Source organism: Mchenga conophoros, linkage group LG3 (genome assembly GCF_057382185.1).
Source record: "Mchenga conophoros isolate Kocher_MC1m ecotype Shallow Benthic linkage group LG3, M_conophoros_male_GT1.1, whole genome shotgun sequence".
NCBI classification, from domain to species: Eukaryota; Metazoa; Chordata; class Actinopteri; order Cichliformes; family Cichlidae; genus Mchenga; species Mchenga conophoros.
Genome location: NC_140528.1, coordinates 44402878 through 44421159, shown reverse-complemented (window position 1 = coordinate 44421159; position 18282 = coordinate 44402878). Strand labels below are relative to the sequence as shown.

Below are 18282 nucleotides of genomic sequence, written 5' to 3'. Positions count from 1 at the left end.
CACATGATATTTCCAGTTTATTCCTAAAGTTTTAGCACACTTTTGAATTATTTCTGATGTAAATGAGGGTCCTCTATCACTGTTAATCTGGTGAGGTATTCCAAATCTGGGTATTATTTCATTGCACAACTTTTGACAGACTACTTCTGCAGTTTCTTTTGAGGTTGGATAAGCTTCTACTCATTTACTAAATTGATCCTGGTAGTACTTGATGCTTCCTTGTACTGGCATGTGTGTAAAATCAATTTGTAATGTATGAAATGGAAAATCTGGTTGTGGTAAATGCTGATGTTTTGCTTTTGGTTTTCCTACATTAGTTCGTGCACATGTTAAACAAGTTGCTAATATGCTTTTTACTGCATGCAATGTTTTCTCAATTACAAATCTTGATTTTACAAATAAATCTTGATTTTCTATGCAGAGGCTTGCTCTTGTATGAATTTTAAATCAACATTTGTGTCTAAATAGTCTGGGAGTTTAACAAGTGGCAGCTGTACGGGCACACATAATACTTCCTGTGGAGGTGCTGCAGCTGTGATGCAGCTGCAGCCTTGGCTGTCACGTCTGCTAGGGCATTACCTGTTGCTTCGTCTGTGTCAGCTGTACTGTGTCCTTTCGTTTTTACAACTGCAACGGCCGATGGTAACTGTATAGCCTGCAAAAGTCTTTGCACAAGATCAGAATTAGCAATCGGTTTTCCATCAGCAGATCTAAATCCTCTTTGTCTCCACAATGTGCCAAAGTCATGTACGACGCCAAACGCATAGCGGCTGTCTCCACCTGTAGCTCACAAGCGCATATTAAAGCCATGAGCTCTGCTTTTTGTGCTGAGTGAAATGGTAATGAATGAGCCTCTAGTATGATGTCAGGCAATGTCACCACTGCATAGCCACAAAGAAATGAGCTGTCATTCGGCCTTGAACAGGACCCGTCCACATAAACCGTGGCTGAGTCTGAAATAAGTGTTTGCTCTAAATCTGGACGTGGTGCTGTGGATTCCTGTATACGTGTCATGCAGTCATGATCGTCAAGCCTGTCTGAGCCAACCTGTCGGTCAGAAGAACACAGCATACGAATCAATAAATGTGCTGGCGAATCAGGTGTGCTGCTCGCTTTTATGGTGAGGTTTGCTGTGGAGGTCAGTGTAGCTTCATAACCTGAGCGACGTTGTGCAGTCATATGTTGTGTAGTTATGTTTGTTAGAATAGTCGTGACCTGGTGATTGGTGTGTAGAATAGTGTCATGTGAGAGTATGAGCTTCTCGCAGTCCCTTATCATGATAGAGCAAGCTGCTACTGCCCTCAGGCAGGCCGGCATCCCCTGAACAACCACAGGCAGTACTTTCGAATAGAAGGCTACTGGACGGTAGCCACTGCCATGCTCTTGGGCCAGTACACCTGTGCAGGTTGTGCCGTTCTCTGTGACATACAGGTGGAACGGTAAGTGGTAGTCAGGCAGACCCAAACAAGGGGCGGAGGTCAGCGCTCCCTTTAATGCATTGAAAGAGGCAGTCATTTCTGTGGACCACAGTATTCGAGGAGGCTTGTCTTTTTTGCAGCATTCATGCAGAATGTGGTCATGAAAAGAACAGTCTGGTATCCACTGTCTGCAATAGTTCACCATGCCTAAGAAGGTCAGCATTTCCTTCTGTGTAGTGGGCCGAGGGACGGAGGTCACAGCTTTGACCCTGTCTGCAGTCATGGAACGTTTTCCGTGAGACAGTGTAAATCCCAAATATTGAACAGAAGTCTGACAGTACTGCATTTTCTTTGCCGATGCTTTGTGGCCAGTCTGTTGGAGGTGCTGGAGAAGCATGTGTGTAGCAGTTTGACATAGTTCCTCACTCGGAGCACAGAGGAGGAGGTCATCCACATACTGGATCAGGGTGCAGCCCTCAGGAGGAGTAAAGCTGTCCAGGGTAGCACGGACCACCATTGAGAAAGCAGCAGGACTGTCTACCATGCCTTGGGGCAAACGGGTCCAAGTGTACTGCTTATTTCTATGTGTGAATGCAAATAACGGCTGTGTGTCTTCATGCACAGGTACTGAGAAAAAGGCGGAGCATAAATCCACCACAGTAAAATGTGTGGCTGTTGATGGAATAGATGTCAATATACTGGGGACATCTGGAACGAGAGGTGGGAGAGGTGTAATGACTGCATTAATTTGCCTTAAGTCTTGTGTAAAACGCCATACGCCAGGTTTGTTAGGCTTTGGCACAGGATTGACAGGGGTATTATATGGAGATACTGTGGGCTTTATTACTCCTGTAGTCAATAAATCTCCTATGATGACATCTAGGGCTGCGGCTTTTTCGGCAGAAATGGGATATTGCTTGACATATACTGGCTTGTTGTTTTTCAGCTTTGCGTGATAAGGTGTGCAGTCAATGAATCCTACATCATTCTCACCTTTAGACCATAATGTCATATTCTGGTATTCAGCTGGCAACGTAACTGCAGAAATAGTACAGTGGATAGGGTAGGTTAGATCTATGTGTCGACATGGTGTAGTTATGTCATAACCTATGTCTGAGTTATGTGACAAAACCACTGTTTGACCTTCACTGGTGTGAGCAGTTATCATGTTGTTGAACAGTGTGAGAGAGACAAAAGTGTGGCTCCCAGATATGGGATTACCTGGCAGTGGTTTTTGAACACGTCTTTGGCACATTGTGTGTCGTGGAATACCAGACAAAAAGGTGTTGAGTTCATTCTCTGCTGAGGCGTCCAGCTGACACAGAGGCTGTTCCTTCTCCATAATGTCGGTACATAAGGCAGAGAAAACATAGCTGTTATCAGTATCAGCAAACATTTCACCCTTTGTGTTAAATGAAATACACAGATTCATTTTTGCCATTAAATCCCTGCCTAATAAATTCACAGGCGAATTTGGAATAATTACAAATGGATGATATGTGATTTCATCTGGTTTTGGGCCCCAACGTGTCTTTAGAGAATGAGTTTTAGGGCATTGCACTACAGTTCCATTAATTTCCATAGTGTTGATGCACACAGAGGAGACAGGCCCATTATAGAATTTTCCAGACAGTGAACTTTTAGTGGCTCCACTATCCACTAAAAATGGGTATTTCTTACCATCTATTTCAACTTCTAGCATGGGCAAATGTTCTGTGTTAGAGGACAGTTGTAAATGTAGCATCGTGTGTAGTGCTTCACACTGCTGTCCCTCATCATCACCTGGGCCTCTCTATTGGCGGTCCAGCCGGGTATTATCAGATGATGGGAAAAGATCATGGTGAGAATTGTAATGCACCCTTTCCCATTCTGAGTCATGCTCTGGGTTTCTGCGGCTACTGGAAAACTGGGCTAAATTTGCACCTCTAGCTTGTCTACCTTGTGGGTTGTAAGGCTGCCTAGGTGTGGAGCCTTTATTGCATATTTCTTGTGGTTGCCAGTTACCTTGACTGGAAGAGCTCTGCTGATGCCTAGTGGCAGGAACTTGTACTGCGTTCTGTGGTCGAGGCGCGTGTGCCCTGTTGGCGGCTGCAAATCGACATTCCCTGGACCAGTGTCCTACCTTTCCACAGCAAAAACACACATCTCTATTCTTATCTTTCCGTCCTCTGAAACTTCCTTGCTGTGCTGGAGCGGGTCCTGCATACATCATTTTTTTTTCACTTTCCTCTGAGCCTTCAACATCAAAATTCAACATTATCTTAACACTTTTAGCTTTCGTGGTAGTATCTGCACTGGCCTTCAGTTTTACTGACCTGTTTTCTGGCGATAATCGTTCGGGATAGGGCTCCGGAAATAAATTAGAATGCATTGAACTTACAGTTCTTTAAGTTGTAAACAAAGTCAGTCACGTAAGTACTTCCGCATGTTCTGGTTACGTAATCATGGAAGTCTTCACCGATTCGCGGACGTGAGTTGCACGTGACCGGAAATGGGAGGCGTCCTGAGCCGTTATTCGAAACTTTATATTTTATTTTATTATTTTTTGGTTTTACAGATAATTTCGATTTTTTATCGGACCTGTCTGTGGTCTTTGAATTATTCTGACCCATGTTCAGTGATTTCCAGAGGGGTTTACACGCTTTGAAGGATTTATGTTAGTATTTTGCTGTGGCACAGCTGAGGTTACTTTAAATTTATTGCTAGCAATTTTTGTTTGGGTGAACAACTTCTCACTTAACGAGCAACTTCTCGCAATACAACAGGCAACTTCCTGTGTCTTTCTGCTTTTAATTTACCTTATTCGGGGACTAAGGAAGTCGTTAGTGTATCTCTCTGGATCACTAAGTGAAACTTCGTCAGCATATCCCGTTTCTTTTATGGGTCGATCACTGAGAGAGGTATAATACAGTCTCATATAAATATAAAAGACGTATATTTACCTTCGTCAGCGATCCCACTTCTGACACCAAATTGAAGGAAATTTCCGTCCCGGGTTTCCTCCGTGGCGTGGGCGATAAGCAGAGTTTTTCCCTTTCCTTATAAGACTCCTAATTATTCAAAGTAACGCTCAAGTATGCCGTTCAGCGGGTTAGTTACGACGTCGGGAGCAGTTAGGAGAACAAAGTGACACATAGACTGTTTCAGCTTGCTCTCCCACAATCAACTCAAAGGTTTATTCAGTACAAAACAGCTTATATAGAGGAAAAAAGGTTCGTGTGTCAGCAGGTTCTCAGTTTAAACCAGTACAGACCAAATAAGGAAATGTCTTCCTGCCTTGTGAGCAAAGAAGTATCCTTTGTGTAGTTTATCAGTTCAGCTACAATTTATGATCATCCCAGCAAAATACACTCCTAGACATAGAATACAGAGTTCTTTCATTAGTAAATTCTGAAACAAACCACCTGGCCTTTAACAAGCTCTTTTCTAAAAGATAAGGAAGGGAGGATGGGAGTAAGGAAGTGGTCTCGTCTCTGTGGTATTTTCGACCTTGGGGTACCAGCCTGTGATTCTTACACATCAATACATGGGTCAGAGAGAAAGAGAAAAACAACTAGTAAATGGGCCTTATTGAGTAATAGTTTTCCTGTATAATATCACTATAAAACAATATCCTGTAAATGCTAACCATAGTATCAAAATATCACAACATTAACATGTGTGTCTCTGTATTAACAGACATTCCATATTGGCCCAGTTTATTTTACTTATCATTAGTGATGGGCAGATGAAGCTTCATGAAGCACTGAAGTTTTTCATCCAATTGCTTCACCCCAGCGCAAAGCTTCTTGAAGCTTCATTTGCTCTAGTAGGACATCTACTGGACGTAAAAATATTAGTTGACATGAATTTGAAGAGTGTGGCCTTTTGCACACAGCCTGTAAATGTCAACAACAAAAGGAGTGTGTAAAACATGTATATTGTAGTGATGCAGTATACTGTGTATATTTATACTGGCAGTATGGAAAATGATTATTTGGAAATGCTTAAAATGGAAATGATCATTTACTGTGAGGTGTGGTTGGGGTGTGGACAGTGGTTGTGCTTTTGTAACGTTGAGGTATGGACAGCTACACACTGAGGCTTTGAGCCTCAGTCCTGCACAGCAAATTCAAAAGTGTTAAATGTTTTGGTGTTAGTAGTCTTCTTGCAAAAGTAGAGTTAATTGCACTCTAAGTAGAGTCACATTCTTTTAATGTAACTCTGAGGTGTAAAATGATAGTAGTTAAAACCGAGTGTTAAAAATGAGTCAAATCTGGAGGTGTTACAATGGAAACATTAACTCTTGACCTCTTAACTCTGAACTCCTACAGGGGCTATGACACCAATAGAGTAAATTCACAGACTCCGCCCCCAGCACCATAGGCTCCAATCGAAGCTGAAGTGAAGCCATTTCAGAACATTTTGCTCTACATATTTGAGTTGTTTTTCAGATTGTTTCAATTATTATTATTAGCTTTTACTTCTGTGGCTCTTTAGAGTTGGACAAAGCTGTGTGAAAGGCATTAGCCATGTTGCTGGGTGATAGCATAATATTCTGTTTTAGCTAGCCTTGAAAAAAAGCTTGCATGTGAATTTTCAGTCAAAATTTTGGTCAAATACATGTATAACAATGTCTAGAATGTGAAATGATGGCATAATGGTGCTACTTGAAGCCTGAAAACGATCTCCCATAAAAAAAAATGAGCAAACAGCAGTAGCAGATATCCTGACTGGGTTCTACATTAGCATTTAAATCCCTCCAGAGTTTTGTGCACACGGTTTAGGTAAAAATGAAAAAGGTTGAGGTTTTAAATTTAGTTCAGTATTACCTGTTGTCTGTGTCCTTGTATTTTGGGAAAACACTTTACACAAGTAATGGCTCAAAAAGGATTCCTTTTTTTTTACTGTGCTGCTTACCGGATTAGTTGTGCCATTAATTAGTGTCAACTAATTTTTATTCAATCTCCACATAGGATATGCTTATGAAGATGGAATATGGGGGAGAGCAGAAGTGCGTTGAAGTTCCACAAAGTGATGAATGAAGGACATGCATATTGTATTGAAGAAATAAGTGATGACAATGCTGTTATTTGCATTTACCAGCTCACCTATGTCAGACCTTTTGATAAACCCAATTCTAATGAAAGTGCACAGTAAAAAATGGAGTGTCAATATTTCAGAATAACCCTATTTTAACCTAGATAGTGTATTTACAACTCTATGAGGAGTAAACCAGCTCTAACATCAGAGTTAAAAGTCAGTGTAAAGTTTGTTAGTCACGCAGTGAAGACTTAACTCCACACAGTGTTAATTATTACCAGTCCGCAGGCATGTGCAGCCTCAGACCTCTAATGCGCAGGGAATTTTCTCCGAAGAGCTGCCACAGTCAGGTAAGTGAAGTTAACATTCCCATACTGGTAACATTGTTTAAAAGGTATTTTTAAACTAAATAGCTCTTTATAGTTTCACTGATGTCGAGTGAGGACATGTTAACAGCATTTACCCATAGGTTTAATGACATTCCATTAGCTACATGCTAGCAGTTGCTAAAGGTTCAGATGTTCGTTATCTTCTCACTGCGTTAATATGAACCTAAAACATTTTAACTATGTATTTCTTCTAAATGCTGTCTAAATAATATCATTGTCACATGTCAAATCGCACCGTTTGAACAACTAAATTACCGTTTATCAGTAAGCTAATAATCGCTAATTAGCTTACATAAGCGAACATACTTTCAGAAAAAGTGGGTAACATTACCATAAAGTTAACTTTACTGGTTTTATTATTTTAAGCAAATGCCAAAGAGTTTTGCTCATTATTTAGTAAGACATATGTATTTTGTGTAAATTAACTGATAGCAATGTTAATGTACTGTCTTTCCCTCTTCACACTGCACAGAAGAGGAACCGGCAGCAAGGTTCAACACTTTTCTTCCATCAAGACTCTGAAGACCATTACTCTTTGTCCACAGGTTTAATGATGTAGAAAGTGTGAAACTGAAACAAACATAACACAATTACAATTACAGTATATTCTTTAAATCTTACATATACACTGTACCTACAAGTCTACAATAATCTAAATCAACGTAGCGTAGCACTTTAGCTGCAAGAATAAGCATTAGCCGTGCTCTAAACATGTGGCTTCAACAACGTATCAAAGTTATACATTAAACTTCCCTCATGTCACAAAATAAGACAACAGAACTACAGATAAGTATCAAATAAACAATATACATACAGACGATGCGCCAAAAGACGAAGGATTGAGGGCAGATGCATGTGGATTCATGGCAGTCTCCTTGGCCATGTGCAAACTTCACTAAACCTTACTACTTCCTGCTTCCTGTGATGTCACCAGGTATCAGAACTATTAAAGGGACAGCTGCACTAACACTATCAGCACACTCCCCGCCTGGCATGATAGAATGCCACAACTAACATACAATACAGAACAGTTATATACATGGTTATATATGTATATAGATATAGAGTAACAGTTCAGTCTTTGTCTGGATGTAACAGAACAATAAGCTCCGACACAGGTCTCAAAAATACTTTTGTCCCATCTTGCCTGGATACCTTCACCTCCGCTGTGCGGACCTTATTGTCCTGGCTAGGGAAGACTTGGGTGATTACTCCAAGAGGCCATTCATTTCTCTTGAGCTGCTGATCTCTGAGAAGTACAATGCTCCCAGGCTCCAGATTGGGTTGACTGTCCTGCCACTTTCTTCTTGGCTGCAGTGAAGAAAGATACTGTCGTCTCCATTTGCTCCAGAAAGTCTGGGCCAGATGCTGCACCTGACGCCATTGTTGTTTACACATATCTTTAACATTGGAGTCTTCAGGTGGAGATGATGGAGTGCCCATCTTCTGAGTTAAGAGAGTGGCTGGGGTTAGTAGAACTGGGTCACTTGGATCAGTAGATACTGGTATGAGAGGCCTGGCATTGATAATTTCCACCACTTCTGCCATCAGTGTAGTAAGGACCTCATGCGTCAAGTTTGATGTCTCAAGATACAGGAACATTGAATCGAGGATTCTTTTGGCTATTCCTATCATCCTCTCCCATGCGCCACCCATGTGAGACGCATGTGGAGGATTAAAGACCCATGCACAACCTTTTCCAGCTAGGTACTTCTCTACAGATGTGGAATCAATGTTGGATGGAATCTTTAGTTCAGCTGACGCACCCACAAAGTTTGTGCCTCTGTCCGAACGTATTTGTTTCACAGGACCTCGAATAGCTAGAAACCTCCTGAGGGCATTGATGAAGCATGAGGTGTCCAGAGATTCTATGACCTCTATGTGGACTGCTCTAACGGCCATACAAGTGAATATAACTGCCCATCTCTTACTATGGGCGAGACCACCTCTTGTACGCCGTGCAACAACACTCCATGGGCCAAACACATCCAGTCCAATGTAGGTAAATGGGGGTTCCATAGAGAGGCGATCTGATGGCAGGTCAGCCATCTTTTGTTGTTCAGGGAGGCCGCGGAGCTTTCGACATGTGACACAATGGTGGATGACAGTGCTCACCAATCTCTTCATACCTATTATCCAGTAGCCTGCTACACGGATGGCACCCTCTGTGAAGTGGCGTCCCTGGTGCAGGGTTTGTTCATGGAAATGTCTGACCAGCAATGTTGCAATATGGTACTTACAAGGAATGATCTTAGGATTCTTTTCTTCATGAGGAACCTCTCCATGTCTTATCCGACCACCAACTCTGAGGACGTTGTGTGCATCAATGAAGGGATCCAGGGTCCTAAGAGGACTCCCTTGAGGGATCACCTTATTCGTTTTGAGACAGGCCAACTCTTCAGCATATGCCTCTTCCTGGACAGTTTGAATAATGACATGCTCTGATAAACTGAGTTGATCAGGTGTACCTGCTTTCTGACAGAAATGCCACCCCTTGCATTGCATGGTCCCTTTGACCTTATGTGTGTGAAAGCTGTTCACAATGTGAAGGAGATTAGCAATGGCATGTTTCAAAGCTTGCCAGGAAGAAAATTTGGAGAAACGGTGGGACCCAAGTAGTGTGCGAGAAGCCTGTGTTTGCAAAGTAGAGATTTGCGGGCGGATCTCAGCGTCCATGTTTGCATCCACAAGCTCAAAGGATTCTGGTTCTAGAGAATCTTGCATAGGCTCAGTCAGAAAAGGAGGTCCAGTGAGCCAAGAGGTATCTGAGAGAAAGGCAGCTGGAACAGACCTTGTCGCACAGTCTGCTGGATTTTCCCCTGTAGACACGTACTTCCACTGCTTAGGATGAGAGGACCTTCTGATGCGGACAATACGATTGCTGACATACACGTAAAAGCGTCTTGTCTCATTATTTATGTATCCGAGCACTACTTTGCTATCAGTGTAGAAGGTGATAGCATCGATGCGCATGTCAAGCTCTGATGATATGAAATCTGCTAACTCCACGGCCAGTACAGCTGCACAAAGCTCAAGTCTGGGGATTGTGTGTTCAGGTCTGGGTGCCAGCTTCGCCTTACCCATAACAAAGCCAGTATGAGTATTCCCTGCTTCGTCCACCACCCTGAGATAGGCAACTGCTGCAATAGCCATTGTTGACGCATCAGAAAAGACAAACAGTTATCTCGTCTTTGTTGTTGAAAGAAAGGCTTTGGTATAGGCTCTTGGGATCATCACGCCACTTAGGTCTTTTAGTGAATCCCGCCAAGACTTCCATTGTTCCTGCATCCCTTCAGGGAGCTGAGAATCCCAGTCACATCTTTGTTGTGTGAGCTCTCTTAGAATGTGCTTCCCTTGAATGGTCACGGGAGCCACAAATCCCAAGGGGTCATACACGCTATTTACCACTGATAGGATGCCTCGGCGTGTGAAAGGCTTCTCTTCTTTGTTGACTTTAAAAACAAACATGTCGGACTCCAAGTTCCAATTTAGTCCCAAGCTGCGCTGTACAGGTAGAATATCTGAGCTCAGATCCAAATCCTTCAAGTCATTTGCGCGATCTTCAGATGGGAAAGCCTCCATGACCTCTTTGCTGTTAGAGGCGATTTTGTGGAGCCTCAGGTTGGAGTTTGCCAGAACATCCTGAGTTTTCTTCAACAGACAGACAGCACTTTTTACACTTGAAAAAGATTTAAGTGCATCATCGACATAAAAGTCATGGCAAACAAACTGTTTCACCTCGGGGTCATGATGTGGTCCTCCATCCATCGTGGACTGCCTGAGGCAGTAAATGGCAACCGCTGGACTAGGACTATTACCGAACACATGTACAGTCATGCGGTACTCAATGACATCCTGTGTAGGACTGTTGTCTCTGAACCAGAAGAACCGTAGGAAGTTACGATCTTCTTCTCTCACAAGAAAGGAATGAAACATCTGCTTGATGTCTGCAGTTACTGCAATGGCATCCTTGCGAAACCTCATCAGAACTCCTAGGAGTAGGTTGTTGAGGTCAGGTCCTTTCAAGAGAACATCATTCAGAGACACTCCCTCATGTTGTGCACTTGAGTCAAAAACAACACGGATGTTGCCAGGCTTCTTTGGGTGGTACACTCCAAAAATGGGTAAATACCATCGTTCCTGGTTTGGGGTGAGAGGAGGAGCAACTTCAGCATGACCATTTTCGAATATTTTCCCCATGAATGAGAAGAAATGTTGGGACATCTCAGGTTTCCTTGCTAAGTTGCGTTTGAGGGAGCTGAAGCGGTTAAGAGCTTGCTGTCTGTTATCAGGGAGGTGTTGTCTTGGCTGCCTAAATGGCAAAGGAGCTACCCAGCTGTTACTGGCATCCTTCTTGAGTTCTCGTTTCATTATTGCCATGAAGGCAAGATCTTCAAACGATGGTGCTGGTTTATTATCCTCTCGGGTAAGCTGGAACACTGTGCAGCCTAGCCCACCATCTTCTACATCATAGGCACACTTTGAATGTTCGGGACCGTATCTCTCTTTAACCTGGAGAACGCTCGGACATGGTTCAAAAATAGTAGGACGAGACTGTTCAAGAGCATTGGTGAAGTACGTGTTCACACTGCGTGGCTTATGAACACGTCCCAAACAGACATTGCCCACAATCACCCATCCCAACTCAAGTTTCTGAGCATAGGGGGCATCAGGCGGGCCATTGATGTATTTGTGAACCTTATGAAGTCTAATGACGTCACGTCCAAGTAAGAGCATAATGGGAACATCAGGTTCAAACTCTGGAATAAGGTGAGCAACTGGTTTTAGATGATCATGGAGGAGAGCAGCACTTGGTGATGGAATCTCTGCTCTGTTGTCTGGTATCTCACTACACTCCAACAGGCCTGGTAGTAGCTGAACTGTTTTACAATCCATTGACTCTATACAGAAGCCTGAAGCTATCCTCCCCATGTTCTCAGTCACACCAGAGCATGTCTTCAGTGTGTAAGATGCAGTAGGGCATTGCAAGTCAAACTTCTCAAAGAAATCTGAGTGAGCCAAAGATCTATTACTCTGCTCATCTATAATAACATAGGTCTTTATGGCCTTTTCACGTTCTCCTTTAGGATAGACTCTGGCCAGGCAGATCTTGGAGCAGTTCTTAACAGTGCGGTCCTCTCCACAGATCTCGGTACACTGAGCAGTAACTTCTGAAGTTTGTGTGGGTTCTGGCTCCCCGCCATGCTCCAAAGGCATGCTTATGTTCTTTATCCACGGTGCCTGACCTGGATGTAGAGCAGATGAGTGTCTATCACTGTTGCATTCAGTGCACTTAATGATACTTTGGCATTCCCTCGCGGTGTGCGTTGAGGAGTTGCAACACTTAAAACAGATGCCATTCTCCCTGAGAAAGTTCATTCTTTCTTCAAAGTGTTTCTCACGAAAGGCACGACACTTTTGTAATGTGTGAGGTTTCTTATGTATAGGACATCTCCTATCTGGATCCTCCACGTTCTTTTTGTTTCTGTTGTCTGAGCGAGCAGCAGGTGACACTTCTGTTTTGTTGACTAAAATCTCCCTTTGTCTACTGTTTTTCCAAGGAGGTTTTTCCATTTTAACCACCTCGGTTTGAGAAACAAAGTTGAAACTTGGATCATTCCTCATCTGTGCTTGCTGGTAGATGAAAGAAACAAACACTGAGAATGGGGGGAATGTTACACAATGTGATTGTTTGTAACTGGATCCATGAGAAAGCCATTTTTCTTGTATACCATATGGTAATTTTTGGGCTATTGCATTTACACCTCTGGGGGTATCAAGATACAAAAGACCAGGCAGATCTTCCTCGGACTTGGCGGCATCTAGTTCCATCAGTAAATCACTGAGGTCCCGGAGCTTGGAGTAGGCTTTATTGCCAATTTTGGGGAAACTATCCAGTTTTTGGAACAAAGCTTTCTCAATAGCTTCAGATGAACCGTAAGACGCATCTAGTCGGTTCCAGATCATGCTCAGCCCTTTAGCTGGTTGATTTATGTGGATGGACCTAATACGCTTTGCATGCTCAGCTGATTCACTTCCCAGCCATTTGACAAGAAGATCCATTTCTTCATCACTTGTTAGATTCAAGTCTCTCACCGCATTCTGGAATGAACGTCGCCAGGCCCTGTAGTTTTCAGGTCTATCGTTAAATTGTAGTAGACCACTTGTAACGAGCTCACGTCGTGCTAGAAATCTGACAAAGTCTGTCACATGTGGATCAGTGGAGTAACTAGGCCGCTGAGAGTTACCATATGGGTGATGGGGAAAAGCTTCCATGGCGCTGTTGGTCTTCCAGGGTGGCTGATGTGCAGTTACACTGCATGAAGGCCTTAGAAAATCTTCAGAATCATTTCCTTTGAGTACTCCGTAGTAGTGGTGCTCTGTCTGTTGAGCTGAGTTGCGATTCACATCTGATGTGACAAAGGGATTAAGGCTATTTTGTTTACGTGGAGGATGCAGTGGAGTATCAAAGACAGTAATAGCAGCGTCGAGGGGACCATCACTCAGCGAATTGGGATGTGGCATGCACACCGTATTATGCAAAGGTTCCTCAGGAAGCGGATGCTGTGTCTCGTCCTGCAAGGGTAAATCCTCCTGTGATGCCATCTGGATGTCTCTTGATACTTCGGCTTGTTTCTCCACATACTCTTTTGTACGCTCAACAGAGTCGACTGATGTTGCAACGAGAGGAAGTTTACAACTGTGTTTTCCTTCACTAACGCCAACCGCTGCTTCTAAAGCTTCTGCCTTTGCTACAGCTGCAGCAGTTTCCTTTTCTGTGGTCAGAATTTCTATAGAAGCTTCCAGACGAGCCTTTTCCGTTTTTAACTTCATTTCTTGCTCTGCAAATGCTAAACGTGCCTTTGCTGCTTCAGCATTAGCCCTAGCTTTTGCAGCTGCAGTGCTGGTAGCCGATCCATGAGAACGTGTGGTTGACATAGAAGCATAACGTTGTGTTCACACCGAACGCGATGGACGCGAATAGAGCGTCAGGTTTACATGTAAAGTCAATGGAAAGGCGCGATGACGCGCGATTGCGGGTCCCGCGAAAATTCGGAAGCAGATTTGCGTCGCGAAAACGCCAAAACGCGTGAAACGCGCGTCAGTGTAGCGCGTCTGGCGCGTTTGACTCGCGAATAAAACCACGCGCGTGAGTTTTTGTGTTGCATTTTGTGCATACGCGCGTTTCGCGTCTACCGCTGGAGTTGGAAAAATCTGAACTCCAGCGTCAAATCGCGCCGCGACAACCAATCAGGAGCCTGGTGACGTGGCTGTTACCTAGGTCAAAGGGGCAGATCCAGCCAAAGCCTTTCATACTTCAATGGAGGGGAAGGCTAATCAATGCGGTAGCAAACAACTCGGAGCTGTACAACACCAGCTGCTTTCAGTACCGAGACAGGAATAAAAAGGACCGAGCTTGGAGGAAGATATGTGAAGAGATCGGGCAACCTGGTAAGTTCATTCATTTCTCTTTTGAAAGTTTTCACTGACCCGGGAAGCCGCACAAAAGCTAGCAAGCCACCGCTATTTTCCCACTGACGTACAAATACCGTTCTGCTTTTATGCATGTTGTCATTTAGGAATATATTTTATTGTTTATTAATAAACAGTACACAGTGGTCCCGCTGTTCATCCGTCACTGCTTTGCTTTTTCGCTGATTTTTTATTGCACAGTACAGCATTGCATTCTGCAGCCTGATTGACAAATCTCCTGCGCTTGCCAAATTTATCACGTTTGGTTTTGATAACCATCGCGTCCAATAGAAAAAACAGCACAAAAACACCCATAACTATGAGCCTCATTCGGAAATAGACACCTGCACCGTGAGGGAAAAAGGCGCACGAAAGTGGCGGGCAGATGAAGACAAACCGCGGCATAATAATACTTTTACGTTTTGCAATCTACAAAGGTTTGCACTTTGAGAATCAATTGTGAGAACTGTGACCAGGGGCTAGTTATTCTGAGAACCCCTGCAATAAATGAGGGACCACTGTCTACTCTACGATTATTATATCCAACCTGTTAACATTTAATACTGTATTGATAGAACCAACTGATTCTGCAGCAGAGCATCCCCAGTCCCTGAGCTCCTGCTGCTGCACCCACAGATATGTACAGCAAGCACTGATACCTTTTTAGTCGGTGGGATTCCCTTGTGATCACCTTTACTAAATATCTACAACCAATCTGATTATATCCTGTTATTGTTTTTGTTCTTTTTTCAATGTTGAAATTAAAATCTAGTAGCAGCCTTCTCATTTCTTTGTGTTTTGTGCTGTTTTACAGGCCCACAGAGGAGGACGGCTCCGAGGCAGATGAGGGACGGGTCCCAGGACGGTCCATCGGCGTTGGAGCTGGCCATCCTGGAGTCCCTGAAGAGGCCACACCAGTCTCCAATGGAGCATTTCCTCCTCAGCCTTGTTCCTGCTCTGGAGAGCAGCTGGTCCTTTTTATTCCTGTCTCTCTGTAAATTCTTATATTTTATATATTTATGTTTAATGTTTTTCTGTTTGAGACTTTTAATATTATTTCAAATAAATGTTTATAATGACTAATGTCTCAGTTCTACTACACAGCAAATGTTGGCACACAACTTGACACATGTAGAATTTATTTCATATTATACTAATGACAAAATATACTGATACAGTGGGATGCAGAAGTTTGGGCAACCTTGTTAATAGACATTATTTTCCTGTATAAATCGTTGGTTGTTACAATAAAAAATGTCAGTTAAATATCATACAGGAGACACACACAGTGATATTTGAGAAGTGAAAAGAAGTTTACTGGATTTACAGAAAGTGTGCAATAATTGTTTAAACAAAATCAAGCAGGTGCATCAATTTGGGCACCACAAAAAAGAAATGAAATGAATATTTAGTGTATATCAATGTGTGTGTCTCCTATATGATATATGGGGTGCCTTTGTCTGGATGTGCTTCCCATCCAGAGCTGCACAGCACAGAGGAAAGTTCCAGCGCTCCTGGAATCCCTCTGTGATGGACCGCCAGTCTCCAGGTGAAGGCACAGCCATGAAGTCGTCCACTAGACAGTCCCAGATGGACGTCGCTGCCTGGGGGGTGATCTGGCTCACCGTGGACACACCGACTCTGAAACTGAACGCGATGGTCCTGAAGGAGTCCCCGGTGACAAGGAACCTGGACAAAATTGTTCAAAATCAGTATTATGTGTACTGCAGTTACAAAATACATTATTCAAATTCCAAAATACTTTTGTGATGTCAGATTTAAATCACAAAACTTAAATCTTACATAAAACATTTTGTAATTATAAGGATAATTACAAAATGTATATTAGATAATATCTAAAACAGTTGTGTTTTGTTTTAACTTTAACATATCATAATTTGATTGGTAGCAACTTTCACAACTACAGTGAGCCAATCACTCATAATTCCTAAACATGTCAATCAGGTAGGAATGAAGTGAGACATTAATAGAAATAAAGAGTTGTGTGTTGACATGTAGCCCTTTCCTTGCTTAAATCATTAATATTTTTGAGAAATTAATCTGTGATAAGACAGCTTATCAAGATAGAACCATGTAACTAGAGATGAACCAAACTGTTCACAGTTTTATCTAACTCTGTTTTAATAAAGGCTGTGACCCCTGCTATAGAGTCTGACAGCTGCAGGGATTATATACAAACATTCAACTATCCCAGAATCAAACCAGGTCTAAATAAAAAGGAGTGAGTATCACTACAAAGGTTAACTCAGTGGTGCTAATGCTACAGTTTGATATCAGCAAACACCAGCGCATACATTGATGTGACACCACAGCCATGCTATCATTCAAACACTGATAACAGCATAAATCGAATTAAATCGGGACTTGATGAGAGCTTCTGAGTATCACTAGAAATATTATAAACAGTCGTCTTTGTACCACAGTTTGCTTTCAGTAAACACCGAGAGCATTCACTGTTAGCATAGCACATCCATGTTAGCAGTGTATAACTGGATGGATTAGCATATTAGCACAGATATCAATAAAGGACTACCGTATTAAATAGTTTTACTAACCTCAGGCAGACGGACAGGCGCTCTGCAGGTGGGATTGAGCGTCTGTAGTTGGTGTTTAAGCGGGCGATGCTGGGACCGACGAGGGAAAGCAGGTCCTCAAACTGGCCGACGGTGATAGCGCTGGAATCGGCAGTCATCCAGGCGCAGCTCCTGGAGCAAGTGGTGAAACTCACCAAACTGCTCATGCCTCTGGAGGACCTGATGGACCCAGGTACGGCGAGGACGTCTTTTACGCCGCTGCTCTGCTCTCCACAGTACATAGAGAAGGGAGACTCTCTCTTCAAGCGCTAGCTCGATAGCTGCCATCTTGCAAAGATACCAGTCTGGCACAACTCCCTCCCACATTCCTCCCACATTTCCGGTTCACGCGCGTCAATTTTGACGCGCGATGGATTTTTCTTGGACACGCGTTGAGACGCGAATGTACACGCGTCAAATTAGGGGCGTTTGGGGCGTTTTATTCGCGTCCATCGCGTTCGGTGTGAACACACCGTTAGACCGTGTCTTCACTGACGATGGCTTTGAATCCATAGTGTAGGCAAGTAAAGGCTATGTAGCGTGATAGCAGTAGCTGTTGTCACATGCACTGTGTTACCTTGTCTGTAACTCAACGTCTTTTCACTGTACTGTCTTTCCCTCTTCACACTGCACAGAAGAGGAACCGGCAGCAAGGTTCAACACTTTTCTTCCATCAAGACTCTGAAGACCATTACTCTTTGTCTACAGGTTTAATGATGTAGAAAGTGTGAAACTGAAACAAACATAACACAATTACAATTACAGTATATTCTTTAAATCTTACATATACACTGTACCTACAAGTCTACAATAATCTAAATCAACGTAGCGTAGCACTTTAGCTGCAAGAATAAGCATTAGCCGTGCTCTAAACATGTGGCTTCAACAACGTATCAAAGTTATACATTAAACTTCCCTCATGTCACAAAATACAACCACAGAACTACAGATAAGTATCAAATAAACAATATACATACAGACGATGCGCCAAAAGACGAAGGATTGAGGGCAGATACATGTGGATTCATGGCAGTCTCTGTTAGATTAAATAGTTAAACATTTGTCATTTTTATATTTACCATTTGTCCATTGTTTTTAACCCTGTGAAAGGAATTCTTTCTTTCCTCCCATACCCAGATTCTCGAGGTTCTGGGTGCAAGGTTGAAGTGTTTTATCACAGGAACGTCCTTTTGAAGATCTGTTTGATGTTTGGTAGAGCTTCCTACCCTTTGTATGGTTTCACTGTGTTATCTATGGTAGACCATACATTGGGTGTGGGGGAAGACTACCCTCTTTATGACCAAGGATGTTGTTCCTGCTTTTAGGTTTTATGACCCTTTGATCAACACACACACACACACACACTCTCACATTCTCACATAACAC

General features: G+C 42.9%; 3 protein-coding genes and 1 long non-coding RNA gene across 4 annotated transcripts in view; 2 read left to right on the top strand and 2 right to left on the bottom strand.

The window, feature by feature from the left end:
• The window catches only part of LOC146578894 (uncharacterized), a 29249-nt gene extending 27287 nt beyond the window's left edge, over positions 1-1962 (bottom strand). Inside the window, exon 1 of the mRNA XM_085250323.1 lies at positions 1845-1962. Within this exon, the coding sequence (XP_085106449.1) occupies positions 1845-1962 (118 nt within the window). The remainder of the gene's footprint in view (positions 1-1844) is intronic.
• LOC146578890 (polymeric immunoglobulin receptor-like) overlaps positions 1-18282 on the top strand; it is a 128682-nt gene that overhangs the window by 63323 nt on the left and 47077 nt on the right. The gene's annotated exons all lie outside the window — the stretch shown is intronic.
• Positions 13798-15385, top strand: LOC146578893 (uncharacterized). Its single transcript, XR_014890156.1, has 2 exons — positions 13798-14281; positions 15117-15385. It is a non-coding gene; the product is annotated as an uncharacterized LOC146578893 (long non-coding RNA).
• LOC146578892 (uncharacterized) lies at positions 15188-17193 on the bottom strand. Its single transcript, XM_085259684.1, has 2 exons — positions 16879-17193; positions 15188-15991 (listed from the first exon to the last, which is right to left on the bottom strand). Exons 1-2 carry the CDS (start codon positions 17136-17138, stop codon positions 15721-15723), a joined length of 531 nt encoding a protein of 176 aa, XP_085115810.1. The 5' UTR covers positions 17139-17193; the 3' UTR covers positions 15188-15720.

Coding starts and splice junctions, on each gene's coding strand:
- LOC146578892 (XM_085259684.1), bottom strand. CDS start 17,138: ATGTACTGTGGAGAGCAGAGCAGCGGCGTAAAAGACGTCCTCGCCGTA. Junction 15,992..16,878: donor CGCCTGTCCGTCTGCCTGAG/GTTAGTAAAACT, acceptor AATTTTGTCCAG/GTTCCTTGTCACCGGGGACT.